The 15,131-nt window shown below is 40.2% G+C and overlaps 1 protein-coding gene across 9 annotated transcripts in view; it reads left to right on the top strand.

Annotated features, from left to right (window-relative positions):
- The window catches only part of NEK1 (NIMA related kinase 1), a 147,662-nt gene that overhangs the window by 72,846 nt on the left and 59,685 nt on the right, over positions 1-15,131 (top strand). For all 9 annotated transcript variants that reach the window (XM_018051797.1, XM_018051800.1, XM_018051799.1 and 6 more), the window contains one exon: positions 7,092-7,194. In XM_018051797.1, the coding sequence (XP_017907286.1) occupies positions 7,092-7,194 (103 nt within the window). The remainder of the gene's footprint in view (positions 1-7,091; positions 7,195-15,131) is intronic.

The following is a 15,131-nucleotide window of genomic DNA, read 5'->3' as shown; positions in this document are numbered from 1 at the left end:
TACAGAGCATTTTCTCCACACTGTCCTCACTTCCATTTTTATAATTTGTATGTCATTGGCCTACCTGGTCAGTTCTTTTCCCTGACCAGACTGAATCAGCAAACTGAAATCTGTAGTCCTCTAAGATTCATTCATATTATCTTTCTCATATTTTTGATAGCCTGTACTTGCTTCTTCCTTCTTTATCGTGTTATTTTTCTTCTTCCCTTCTTATCAGTAACTTCGGCTAGTCCAACTTTGCTTATATCCTTGTCTTAATAACATACCTCCTGAATTAGCTTTAGACTTTAATTTTTACAGCAATTTTAGTGTCACAGCAAAACTGAGGTGGTGCAGAGGTTTCTCATGTGCTGTCCCTTTACCCTTGTCAGCTTCTCCCACCAGAGTGGTATTTTTGTTACAACTGGTGAGCTTAGGTTCAATTAGCTTTTACAATTAGAACCTCAATCATGTGAGACCATCTTCTGAAACCTTTGAGTGCCTGTTTTGTTTTTTTATTTTGAGTGCCTAACATATGTACTTTACTGAGCTTTTACTTTCCCAAGCCCTTTTTCTCTGTATTGCTTTGAGTAAAGCTTACAACAATTCTGCTTCCTCCGATAGACACTATGGCACTTAAATAGAGGAGGAAGCTTAATGAATACATGCTCAGCATCCTTTTTACATTTCATTAACTGTGTACCACCCCAACTTTTCTATACCACATTGACTCATTTTTTGTTACTCAGGTTATCTCTGTTACCTAGATTGCTGCCTATTTTTGTGTTTTCACCTCTTGAAATAATTTTTAATCATCCTTCAAAAATTTTAAATTTCCTTTATTAGTAAAGGTTTTGAGTCGTGGATATGAGGTACCTTACCCAGATCCACTTATGCATGCATTTGTAATAAGATGGAAAATAAGTTACTCCATTTTTTCTTGTCAGGATAAAAAGGTTTGTATTTCTTTTTAGCCTGTTTTAATGTCTGTATTTCACTTTCCAAATTCCTAATTTTTTACTATGTATTTGTGGCTTATACAATAGTTATGTTAATCATTCCTTTACTCTTAATCTAGATTAGTGTTCTACTAATTTTAAATGTTATAATTTTGGAACTCAATAGGTATTGTCTGTTTAATTTGTCTAAAATAGAATATGCACGTGTAAATTCTTAACAATGTTTAATGAAGAGAATGACTATAAAGAAGCTCATTGATTTTTTTCCTCTATCCCTCAGAACCTTGTACACATATATAATTTGTGTTCACAGTTCAGTACTGTTCTACTACATCAGTGGGGGATAAGAATATGAGTATGAATTCTTCTTTTTGGTATATATTAAGTAGTAAATGGAAATGCATGTGAAAAATGAAGATTTCTAAATATTATAAGGAATCATAGAATCAATTATAAGCTAGTTTTGCCCTCTGTTAATAAGGTATATTACTATATACTCAGCAAAAACAAAACCAGGAGCTGACTGTGGCTCAGATCATGAACTCCTTTTTGCAAAATTCAGACTTAAATTAAAGAACATAGAGAAAACCACTAGGCCATCAGGTGTGACCAAAATCTGATCCGTTAAAGTCATACAGTGGAGGTTGCAAATAGAGTCAAAGGATTGAATCTGATAGAGTGCCTGAAGAACTATGAATGGCGGTTCGTAACACTATACACAAGGTGGTGATCAAAACCATCTCCATGAGAAAGAAATACAAAAAGGCAAAATGGTTGTCTGAGGAGGCCTTGCAAATAGCTGAGAAAAAAAGAGAAGTGAAAGGTAAAGGAGAAAAGGAAAGATATATCCATCTCGATGCAGAGTTCCAAAAAATAGGAAGGAGAAATAAGAAAGCCTTCCTCAGTGATCAATGCAAACAAATAGAGGAAAACAATAGAATGGGAAAGACTGGAGATCTCTGCAAGAAAATTAGAGATACCAAGGGGACATGTCATGCAAAGATGGACACAATAAAGTACAAAAATGGTATGTACCTAACAGAAGCAGAAGATAATAAGAAGAGGTGGCAAGAATACACAGAAGAACTATATAAAAAAGATCTTCATGACCCAGGTAACCATGATGGTGTGATCAATCACCTAGAGCCAGACATCCTGGAAGGCGAAGTCAAGTGGGCCTTAGGAAACATCACTACGAACAACGCTAGTGAAGGTGATGGAATTCCAGTTGAGCTATTTCAAATCCTGAAAGATGATGCTGTGAAAGTGCTGCACTCAATATGCCAGCAAATCTGGAAAACTCAGCAGTGGCCACAGGACTGGAAAAGGTCAGTTTTCATTCCAATCCCAAAGAAAGACAATGCCAAAGAATATTCAAACTACTACAGAATTGCACTCATTTTACACGCTAGCAAGGTAATGCTGAAAATTCTCCAAGCAAGACTCCAACAGTACATGAATCAAGAACTTCCAGATGTTCAAGCTGGATTTAGAAAAGATAGAGGAACCAGAGATCAAATTGCCAACATCCATTGGATCATAATAAAAGCAAGAGAATTCCAGAAAAACATCTGCTTCATTGACTATGCCAAAGCCTTTGACTGTGTGGATCACAACAAACTATGGAAAATTCTGAAAGAGATGGGAATACCAGACCACCTTACCTGCCTCTTGAGAACCTGTGTACAGGTCAAGAAGCAGCAGTTGGAACCAGACGTGGAACAATGAACAGGTTCAAAATTGGGAAAGGAGTACATCAAGGCTGTGTATTATCACCCTGCTTATTTAACATATATGCAGAGTACATCATGCGAAATGCTGGGCTGGTTGAAGCACAGGCTAGGATCAAGATAGCTGAGAGGAATATCAATAACCTCAAATATGCAGATGACACTACCCTTATGGCAGAAAGTGAAGAGGAATTAAAGAGCCTCCTGATGAAGGTGAAAGAGGAGAATGAAAACGCTGGCTTAAAACTCAGCATTCAGAAAACTAAGATCATGGCATCTGGTCCCATCACTTCATTGCAAATAGACGGGGGAACAATGGAAACAGTGACATTATTTTCTTGGGCTCCAAAATCAGTGCAGAAGGTGACTGCAGCCTTGAAATTATAAGACTTATGCTCCTTAGAAGAAAAGCTATGACTAACCTAGACAGCATATTAAAAATCAGAAATATTACTTTTCTGACAAAGGTCCATCTAGTCAAATCTATGGTTTTTACAGTGGTCATATATGGATACAAGATTTGGGGTGTTAAGAAGGCCGAGCACTGAAGAATTGATGCTTTTGAACTGTGGTGTTGGAGAAGACTCTTGACAGTCCTTTGAACTGCATGGAGATCAAACCAGTCAATCTAAAGGAAATCAGTTCTGAATATTCATTGGAAGGGCTGATGCTGAAGTTGAAGTTCCAGTACTTTGGCCACCTGATGCAAAGAGCCGACTCATTAGAAAAGACCTTGATGCTGGGAAAGATTGAAGGCAGGAAGAGAAGGGGACAACAGAGGATGAGATGGTTGGATGGCATCACCAACTCAATAGACATGAGTTTGAGCAAGCTCTGGGAGTTAGTGAAGGACAGGGAAGCCTGGCCTGCTGTAGTCTGTGGGATTGCAAAGAGCTAGACATGACTGAGTGACTGAAAACAACAAAATTGCTTTGATAGATTTGTATATGTTGGACATACCCTGCATTCCTGAAATTCTGTTCTATACATTTTATATCTTCAGAGACAGATACATTATTGGTAATAGTTGATACTCAATGGTAAATAAATGAGAAGAAAAAACAAATAATAGTAAGCAAAAATCACTACAGGCTTTAAGTTTGTGATTGAAAGCAATGGATTATGTGTACCTGGTCATTTAAACTAGTTTAGGAAAACGCGTTCAATAAAGCAGAACTTAAATAGATTACATAAGTAAATAAAATAGATCTATATATACATAAATGGTGTGAACACTCTTAATCAGAGCTGTTATGTGTCTGGCCATGTTCTTATTAAAATAATTTGTTTCTGCTAAAGTATTTGAATTATTTGATTCAGTGCATCAGATCAGTCAGTGAATATAAATTATCGTATGTCAGTTGAAGGCCCACACTGACAGACACTGGACATACTATCTTAGGATGGGAAATCAAACATAAAAATGTTATCGATGTTTTACTTATGTAAAGGTTAAAAGATGAAGTCCGTTCAGTCAGGATACAAAGCAGAGATTCTGTCTAATTGTATGCAGTGGTGTAAGCATCCAGGACTCCTCACAAGAGCCTTATCAGTAGACACAGTTTCAGGTGACATGTCTGTGTATCATACTCTTTGAAAGTTTATCTGCCCTCTTCAGGCCCTGCTGCTGCTGCTAAGTCGCTTCAGTCGTGTCCAACTCTGTGTGACCCCAGAAACGGCAGCCCACGAGGCTCCCCCGTCCCTGGGATTCTCCAGGCAAGAATACTGGAGTGGGTTGCCATTTCCTTCTCCAATGCATGAAAGTGAAAAGTGAAAGCGAAGTCGCTCAGTCATGTCCAACTCCTAACGACCCCATGGACTGCAGCCTACCAGGCTCCTCCGTACATGGGGTTTTCCAGGCAAGAGTACTGGAGTGGGGTGCCATTGCCTTCTCCGGTGTATCATATTCTTTGAAAGTTTATCTGCCCTCTTTAGGCCCAGTCTTATATAAATGGGGCTGTAACAGACCAGAATACAACCTTGCCTGTATATATGAAGGACATTTTCCTAGCCACAGCAATCAGAGAACAAAAAGAAATAAAAGGAATCCAAATTGGAAGGGAACTAAAGCTGTCAATGTTTATGGATGATGTGGTACTATACATAGAAAGTCCTAAGTGAAGTGAAGTGAAGTCGCTCAGTCGTGTCCGACTCTTTGCGACCCCATGGACTGTAGTCCACCACGCTTCTCCATCCATGGGATTTTCCAGGCAGGAGTACTGGAGTGGGTTGCCATATCCTTCTCCAGAGGATCTTCCCAACCCAGGTCTCCCTCATTGTAAGCAAGACACTTTACCATCTGAGCCACCAGGGAAGTCCTCAGAAAGTCCTAAAGACACTACCAAAAAACTCCTAGAGTTCATCAGAGAATTTGCTCAAGTTTCAGAATACAATATTAGTAACCAGGAAAGGCTCTTAACCAGGTATAGAGATGATCTAATCCTAGAAGATTGCGGTGGTGAAATTTCACAAGAATCTGTTTTAAGCACTACATAAGTTAAGTGAATCTTAGGCCATTATCGTCCATAGCTTTATGATGAGTCATTTAAAATTTTTACAGCTTAATTTCACATTTCAAATTTTTATATATCTCAGTACAGTTGACCCTTGAGCAATATAGGAGTTAATCTGCTTATACTTACAGTCATCCCTCCATTCTGAGGTTCCCCTACATCTGGATTCAACCAACTATGAACATGTTATTCAGTTGCTCAGTCGTGTTAGACTCTCTGCAATCCCATGGACTGCATCACGCCAGGCTTCCCGGTCCTTCACCATCTCCCAGAGTTTGCTCAGACTCTTGTGCATTGAGTCGGTGATCGCCATCCAGCCACAGGATGCCACATGTAGTCCTGTAGTGTTTACTATTGCAAAATACCCATAATAAATGGACCAGCGTGGTTCAAACTTGTGGTGGTCAATGGTCAGTTGTAATTGTTAACATATAAAAGAAATGACTGGGGTATGAAAATCAGAAACGTTTATTGGAAGAGAGAAGGCATTATTTTATGTATTTTTCTGAACATAATTATGGTCCTAGACACATGGTCCTACACTATAGGAAGGTGGTACGCTTTCATAGCCAATATCCAAGATGCACAGCCAATAACTTCCTGATCTTTCTTCCTTACTTACAAATTACTGCAGTTGATACTATGCAGTGAGTTCTCTGTTTATGGGGAGTTGGTTTTATTTATTTTGCATCTTTCTTGCTTAGCACACGGTAACAGGCATAATATTTATTAGATGTTCAAAATGTTACTGTTTTTTAAAAAATTATGGAAGTACAGTAGATTTACAGGAGACTTGGAAAATACAGAACAAAGTTCCATATGTGTGCGTGCATGCTCAGTTGTTTCTGACTCTTTGTGACCCCAGGGACTATAACCTGCCAGACTCCTCTGTCCATGAGATTTTCCAGGCAAGAATAAGTGCGTTATTATTTCCTTCTCTCGGGGATCTTCCTGACCCAGGGATCAAACCCACATCTCCTGTGTCTCCTGCATTGCAGGCATGTTCATTACCACTGAGCCATCAGGGAAGCCCCATACAACATAATATGTTTTAACCATATGTAACTGCACAGTTCTGTGTCACTGAGTACTTTCATGTTGTTGTGCAGCTCTCGCCATCATCCATCTCCCTAATTTTTACCTTCCTAAACTGAAAGTCTGTCCCCATTTAACACTAACTCCCGACCCCCAACCCCTGATTGGGGGTTGGGGTACTTTCTGATTCTGTGATTTTGACTATCCTCGGTACATTGAAATGTTACTGATATTTTTTCATTGTTGTCTAAGCCCAACATGTTTACATTCTTTTGTAGTTGTCAGAGAAAGTTATAGAAACATAATCAGAAAAGATTGAAACAAATAAATGTGCTTTTAGATTTTTCCCCTAATCTGTCCATTTTACTTTTTAATAGTTACGACATACAAGGAATTCAGATTTCACTTTTTACCCTAATTTTTAAAATTCACACAAACTTTTCATTATTTTTGATGACCTTTGAAATTGCTACTTTGCAGCTTTAATCTTACTTTTCTACTGATCAATATATTTGATACAGAGTTCTGAAATAAGCTTAACTACTTGGAAACTATGGAGAGTCTTCTGTAAGTATGCTCTGAAATAATTTTATGTGTCTACAAGTAGCATAGATTAAATAAACACAAAAGAAGACTTTTTAAGATTTGGTATAGTAGGGTAGATTTTTCCCCTTTTAAAAATAATAGTGACTGGTTTAGGTAGTTGATTCTGATATGTGTGTATCTATTGATTCATTAAATAGGAAGACTTGACTTCATATCAGCCTTCATATTTTGCAGATATTTCTAAAGAAAATATTTCCATGTAATTTTACACTTTTTGTAATATTTGATGTTCAGAATTTTTAGTTTTGCTGTTTGTCCAAATTCCTCAGGCAGAAGGGGCATCCAGCTATGGAAAGAGCAAAACAAGTAGAAGAGTTTCTACAGCGAAGACGGGAAGCAAAGCAGAACAAAGCTCGGGCCGAGGGGCATATGGTAGGATTTTGTTTTTGAGATTTTTGAATATAGTATTCAGAGTGAAGGACTGAAACAAGGTAGGTGTAAATGACAGGAATCACCATCCTTTACAAACACTACATCTGAACATTTGCAGAGTATTAAACCTCTCTTTGTACAATTTCTTTTATGCCAAGTATGAAGTTCTGTTGTTGCCTTAGTTAACTGAAAGTTCATAGTTGCATTCTTCCTTTTAAAAGAGTCATAGTAGGTATAGCAACCCAGATATTTAGGTTAAATAAGTTCTTGCATTGCTTTTTTTGGCCCTAGATGCTTTTGTTTTAAATACTTTGGCAAAGAATTGTAGAAGAAAAATGAGAAATAAACATTTGGATAAATATACATGTAACTATGCATTTACTCAAAAGCAAATTAGGACCAAATGTATTTTAAAGCCTCTAATTATTCAGTCAGGTAACTGAATAAGTCATGTATTCAAGAAAATACGAACAGTTTTTAATGATCATTTTAGTAGATGTTGGTTTTGACATGCAGAGGTACACAATGCCTTTTCACCTTTTGTCCACAGAACAAATGGTGATTGTTTCTGTCAGCTCAGCACCCCGTGAAGGAGCACGCTTATGTAGGAAATAGGTCAATTGTATAGTTAAATGTTTTTTTATACTTACATGTGCTATTAGTTCATAAGTAACATCATTATGAGTTAATATAATTATTCCAATTTAAGATTTTTTTCTTTGAAATAATATTATTGAAAAATAGTAAATTTTTTAATGATTACCCTTTATATTTTTAACACCCATCAGCTTGTTTTACTAGTATCTGGAATTAATCTGTATTTGTATCCTTTCTGTAGACAGAAGAGAAGCTGCTTTATTTTCCCTTGCCCCATTTCTCCCATGTTAACAGCATCTGGAATTTTAGTTACAGATATTAATTAGAAATATTTTCAAACAATTATTAGACTTAGCAAGATGTACACATTTCTTACCTCAGAACTGTTCCTTACATCTACTGTCCTCCCCTGAGTTTATTGTCCTCATGATGGAGACGACTCTCGGAACGTTTCAGAGAGAAATTGTCCAAGATTTGTTGGAAATGTACTTATTTTGTCTTCACACTTAACTGTTAATTTATAGTAGTGGTCTACTGGTGAATTTGCTTAGCGTTTATATGTCTGAAAAAACATTTTGCCTTCTTTTTTGAAAAATATTTTTTTCTGAAAATAGTATTATACGTTGAGAGTTCTTTCTCTGTCCGTTCTTTGAAATGTTTCTCCACTTGCATCCTGGCAGTCCTGTTCTGACCAGAAGTCTGCTGGCGTTCTTACGTTTTCCTCAGTGTTTGATGTGTCTTTTCCTCTAATGGCTTTTAACATTTCCTCTTTATCACTGAAAGTGAATTGATTATGATATAGCTTGGTATACTTTTCTTCATGTTTATTTTGTTGGGGGTTCATTGAGCTTCATGGATTTGTAGGTTTATAATATTTATTAGATTTGGAAAAATTCAGCCATTATTTCTTCAAAAAATTTTTTTTTTGTTCTCCTCTTTTTTTTTCCTCTGGGTGTTCAGCACCTATATGTCAGCTCACTGATGCTCTGTTCATCTCTTTTTGGTCCTTTTCCAATGTTTCATTTTAGGTAGCTTCTGTTGCTAAATCTTCAAGTTCACTAGGCTTTTTGTTTGCTTTCTGCAGTCTGCTCTCCTTTTAATCCCATCCAGACATGTATTTTTAAGATACTTTTTTTTCTCTTAAAGTTTATTTGGGTCATTTTTATACTTTCCATGTCTATCTTTATAATACTTATACTTTTCTCTCCTTTCTTGGATATGTAGAATATAATTATTATAGCTTTCTTAATCACGTTGTCTACTAATTCTGCCCTCTTTGTCATTTCTGAGTCTTTTGGCTATTTTTCTCCTCATTTTGGTCATCTTTTCCTGCTTCTTTACCCACCTGGTAATTTGTGGTTGGATGCCAGGCACTGCATATTTTATCTTGGATTTTTTGTATTTAACTGTGTGGAGACTTTACTCTGGGTGCAATGTTGTTAGTTAAAGATAGTTTGAGTCTTTCAGGGCTTGCCTCTAAGCTTTGCTGGGCAGGTGGAGCACAGCCATTGATCTAGGACTCACTTGGCTGCACCACTGAGGCAGTGCCCTTGTGCTGTGATACTGTGTTGGTGTCCTCCAATGCTCTGTTGACTTGAAGGCCTTTCCAGTCTGGCTGTTGGAAGCATGGTGTGTTCCCAGCCCTCAGTGAGCCTGAGGAATTGGTGTTTTGCTCAGTCACTCATTTGTGTCCGACTCTTTGCTACCCCATGGACTGTAGCCCGCCAGGCTCCCCTGTCCATGGGGATTCTCCAGACAAGAATACTGGAGTGGGTTGCCATGCCCTCCCCCAGGGATCTTCCGAACCCAGGTCTCCTGCGTTGCAGGCCAATTCTTTACCATCTGAGCCACCAGGGAAGCCCAGGAACACTGCAGTGGGTAGCCTATTCTTTCTCCAGGGTCTCTTCCTGACCCAGGATTTGGTGAGGTCAGGCTAATTGTGACTCAGAGGAAACCTCTGCAGCTTCCAGCACTCTCTTCCTGCAATGTTAGTGCTCCTCCGCCTCCCGCACTCTGACGGCCCTTTCCTTGGCTCAGAGACCCCGTCTCCCTGTGCTGCAGCCCGGAAGTGGGCAGGGACTGAGCTTACCGCACTTGTCCTCCTCTCACAAGGACCACTGTCTTGTGCTGCCTGTTTGCCCGTGTTTGAAGATCATTGTTTCGTACACTTTGTCCAGTCTTTCCTTGTTGAAGGTGGGAGGGCACATCTGGTCTGTGTTACCGACTGCAGGTGAAGTCTTGGGTGGTGGTTTGCTGGATGAAGAATTCAGGTTGCAGGCTCTCCCAGGACCACATTAAAGCTGCTGCCTTATCATCATCTCACTGTGACTCGTGAGCATGGTGACGATGTTCTCCGTGCTCCTCTGTAAGGGATTTTCATCTCTGAAAGCATGTTGGACTATTTGTTTCTACCTTTCATATTCTGAAATAATCACTTGAGTATTTATCAGTTTGGTTTTTTAATTGACCCGCCTTGATGCTAATCAGATGCTCTTAGTCTGAACACTCACCTTCAGTTCTGGGACATTCTCAGTTACCATTTCTTCAGGTATTGCTGCTTCTCCTTTTTCTCCGTGACAAAGCACCTATTAAATGAATAGATTGGAACCTCTGCCTCAAATGTCTTTTTTTCTGTTCTTCTCTTTTTTTAATCCCTTCCTCCCTTCTTACTGTTTTGGAAGGATTCCTAGCCCAAATTTCAGCTCATAACACATTCTTTGATTTTGCCTGCTCTGCTCTTCAGCCTATCCAATGAGATTCTCTTAACTTTAGCAACTTGTATTTTCACGTCCATGAAGCTACTTAGTTTTCCTTGAAAGCTCCCTGATCGTGTGCTCATTTCTCTTGCAGTCTAGGTATCGTAGGGTCTTGTTCTTGGTGCTCTCTCGGCAGTGTCGGTGTCTTCAGTGTCTAAGTCTGTGTCCTGTTTCCTGGTATTGGTGTTCCTTGCACGGCTGGTGTTCTTGCTGGTGTAGTCACGTATGGGGCTCTCTGTCTCACTCTTCACTGCCTCTGTTTGGGTAGGCCCCTGGCAAGATAGTGCATGCTCCTCTGCCCAGTCCTCTGCCCAGTTTCCTGCCAGAGTAGACGCCAGGTGGGACACATGGCTGTTCTGCCAAGCAAATCCCTGGCAGCTTATTTTCTGGGCTTTCCTTCCTGGTGTCACCACTCACCTGGAGCACTGGCCTGGCCTTTCCCTCCAACTCTCTTGTCATTAGTGTCTTCAGGGAGCTGCTGGGGCCAGGCGAGCTCTTCTGGAAGCGTGTCGCTACTGGCCCCTTCGCGCCCCCACGCTGAGGCCTCGCCCCACATGCTGTGCTCGTGTCACTTGTCATCATAAACCCATTTGTGTACTTGCCTCACCTCTGGGTTCCTTCCATTCTTGGGACTGCCCAGAGTTTTGCTTCTTTTTGAGTGCTGATATGCATTTACTTAACACAGCAACTTCTCTAATCTCTAATTTTGCAGGAAGAGAGGCCATGGTGTCATTCTTCCATCTTACAGTCAGAAATTATTATTTTCATTTTGTTGTGTTATTTTTTAAAAATGTGCTTTAGGGACTTCCCTGGCGGTCCAGTGGTTGAGACTTAATGCTATCACTGCAGGGGACGCAGGCTCAGTCCCTGGTCTGGCAGCTAAGACCCCACATGCTACATGACCAATTAATAAATAAATGCATTCAACTAAATCTTTTAAAAAATTTTGCTTTAGAGATAAGTGATTTTTATATGACGTTTCAAGATTCATTTTTTTAAGCTATTTAGAATTTCTTCGTTCCCTAGGTGACAATATATATACATACATAAAACTTTAGAAAAGTGAAGAATTTTTACTTTTTGGTATATTTGGGTGTGTACATTGTATATTACTTGTTTTATTCACTAATTAAATAACAAAGGCAGTGTGTTAAACATCTTGGGGACAGTAGGTTAATTAACTGATTGAAGACTACTTAATTAAAGCTTAACCAGACATAGTTTGTTTCTGGAGTAGTTCAGAGTCTCGAGTTAGACAAGAATATGTACACTGGAGACCGAGCCAGAGAACTAGAAGCAAGCGCTGAGTGGGGAGAAAAGGCCTCACAGATTTTAAGTTCTAAATTGAAATGTTTTTATGATGAGATAGAGGGCCTGTTTAAAATTGATCTCTCCTTTTCTATGCTTTGTGACAAGTTGTCGTAAACCAAGGAGCCTAAGAGCAACAGAGATTTATGACCCACTGTTTGTCCAGGCCAGGACTCTGGCACATTGTGACCGTCCTCTGCCCCTCGTCTCCTGAAGCCCGGGTAGCAGTGCCAGCGGCTGTGCCTTCGTGGTGCCAGCGGCCGTCCCTCCCTCTGCTGTGGTAATCAGGCCTCCGCTATCGGAGAGACTGACTGAGACCGTGCTCAGTTGTTTGCCACGCAGCACCTTCATCTCGGCAGCAAAGAACTCCATGTGCATCAGTTCCCCGCCTCCTGCTTCTTCAACCAGCCAGGGAAGCTCAGCATTTAATGGTCAACCCACTGTTTTAATGCCACTCATCCCATTTAATGTGACTCAGTCCTGGGGATACACCCCATCATATTCCCAGCCCTGGGGATCATCTGTGCAGGGCTGGCAATCCTGGGGAGTGGGTGAATGTCAGAAAACGTTGGGAGCCTTCTCCAAGTCCTGCCCTCCATGGTACCTTTGCCTTTGACTTTAGAGAGTGTGTCAGGGACAGCAGATGAGGTGAAGCGGAGGAGCTGACTTTAGCAACATACTTGAGGGAGAGCACTACCCAGGAGTCCAGACAGAGCTCTGTAAAAAATTGGTTTATTAACATCAAGTTTAAATACAGTGATATTCACCAGTGTTAGGTACGTGTCTGGATGAGTGCTGGCAAGAGTATGTAGTCATATAATCCCTGCCACAGTTATGGGATAGTGCTGTTCCATCATTTCTTAAAAGCTTCCTCCTCTTACCATCAGGAAAAAAAAAATTGAATGTGATATGATGGATGACAACTAAACTTACCATAGTGATCCTTTCTCAGTGTATGTGTATATTAAATTATTTTGTGCACCTTAAACTGATGATGTTATATGGCAATTGTATCTCAATAAAACCAGGCTTCCCTGGTGGCTCAGATGGTAAAGAATCCACTTACAATGCAGGAGACCTGAGTTCATTCCCTGGGTTGGGAAGTTCCCCTGGAGAAGGAAATGTTATCCTGCTCCAGTATTTTGGCCTGGAGAATCCCATGGACAGAGTAACCTGGCAGACTGCAGTCCAGGGGGTTGCAAAGAGTCAGACGCGACTTAGCAACTACACACACATCTCAGCTAAACAGGAGGAAGTTCCCTCCTGCCTCGTTGCAGTCAGTCTGCTGCTTTTGTTTCTTCTAGAATTTCATATAGAAATATCTTACAGTATATAGGGTTGGGGGTTGTGTGTGTCCTTAGTTCTTTTTTATTCCTAAGTCATATTCCATCATGTGAATATACCTCAAATTATTTATTCAATCCTCAGTTGATAGACATTTGTGTGGTTTCTAAAAGAGATGGTTTGAAAGCTCTTGGGAGTCACTGAACTGACTAGCCCATGCTCCTGGGAGCCCTTCTTTCTGAGTTGACATATCCCTCTTGATTGTGTGTAACTAAGTTAGTAGTTTCTAACTACACTCAGGTTTCTGAACACTGCTGGAGAAAGTGACAGCTGTGATGGCTAGTGTTAGATGGGTTTATGGCCTCTGGTTTCAGCAGAAGTGTGGTCCTTTTCAGCGCTTCGTTAAATCTCCATGGTCAGCAGCCTCTCCCCTTGTCCATTTGCTTAATGATTTCATCCTTCTTCCTTCTCTGTGAAGATAATCATTACATAGAAAGTTGGCTTATGAACCCCACATTTCATCAGATTTTTCTGCCTCCATACTTAAAAGCAAAGTGAAAGTCACTCAGTTGTGTCTGACTCTTTGCAACCCCATGAACTATACAACCCATGGAATTATCTAGGCCAGAATACTGGAGTGGGTAGCTTTTCCCTTCTCCAGGGTATCTTCCCAACCCAGGGATTGAACCCAGGTCTCCCACATTGCAGGTGGATTCTTTACCAGATGAGCCACAAGGGAAATCCAAGAATACTGGAGTGGGTAGCCTATCGCTTCTCTAGCAGATCTTCCCAACCCAGGAATCGAACCAGGGCCTCCTGTGTTGCAGGCGGATTCTTTACCAACTGAGCTGTCAGAGCTATCTCTCCATACTTACAAATTTATCTACAATTGTACCCAGTATTTCCTTATTTTCTCCAGTCTGAGAGGAGGATATAATTTCTTCTGTTCAAGAGTAATCTTCCCATTCCATCCTACTTGATGATTATAATGCTACTAACAGTTGACATTGGTCAGTTTACTGGGTGCGTACTATGCCAAAGAACGCTCAAACGTGAATGTGAAGTCACTCAGTCATGTCCGACTCTTTGTGACCCCATGGTCTATAGCCATGTACCAGGCTCCTCAGCCCATGGTATTTTCAAGGCAAGAATACTGGAGTGGGTTGCCATTTCCTTCTCCAGAAGAATGCTCAAACTACCACACAGTTGCACTCATCTGACGTGCTAGTAAAGTAATGTTGAAAATTCTCCAAGCCAGGTTTCAACAGTACATGAACTGTGAACTTCCAGATATTCAAGCTGGTTTTAGAAAAGGCAGAGGAACCAGAGATCAAATTGCCTACATCTGATGGATCATAGAAAAAGGAAGAGAGTTCTAGAAAAACATCTACTTCTGCTTTGTTGACTATGCCAAAGCCTTTGACTGTGTGGATCATCACAAACTGTGGAAAATTCTGAAAGAGATGGGAATATCAGACCACCTGACCTGCCTCTTGAGAAGTCATGCAGGTCAGGAAGCAACAATTAGAACTGGACATGGAACAACAGACTGGTTCCAAACCGGGGAAGGAATACATCAAGGCTGTATTTTGTCACTCTGCTTATTTAACTTACGTGCAGAGTACATCATGAGAAATGCTGGGCTGGATGAAGCACAAGCTGGAATCAAGATTGCTGGGAGAAATATCAATAACCTCAGATAATACAGATGACACCACCCTTATGGCAGAAAGCGAAGAAGAACTAAAGAGCCTCTTGATGAAAGTAAAAGAGGAGAGTGAAAAAGTTGGCTCAAAACTCAACATTCAGAAAACTAAGATAATGGCATCTGGTCCCATCACTTCATGGCAAATAGATGAGGAAACAGTGGAAACGGAGAAAGATTTTATTTTGGGGGGCTCCAAAATCACTGCAGATGGTGATTGCAGCCATGAAATTAAAAGACCCTTGCTCCTTGGAAGAAAAGTTATAACCAAGCTAGACAGCATATTA

Source organism: Capra hircus, chromosome 8 (assembly GCF_001704415.2).
Source record: "Capra hircus breed San Clemente chromosome 8, ASM170441v1, whole genome shotgun sequence".
Classification (NCBI taxonomy): Eukaryota; Metazoa; Chordata; class Mammalia; order Artiodactyla; family Bovidae; genus Capra; species Capra hircus.
The sequence above is the reverse complement of the archived record's forward strand: the minus strand, read 5'-3'. Positions and strand labels throughout refer to the sequence as shown.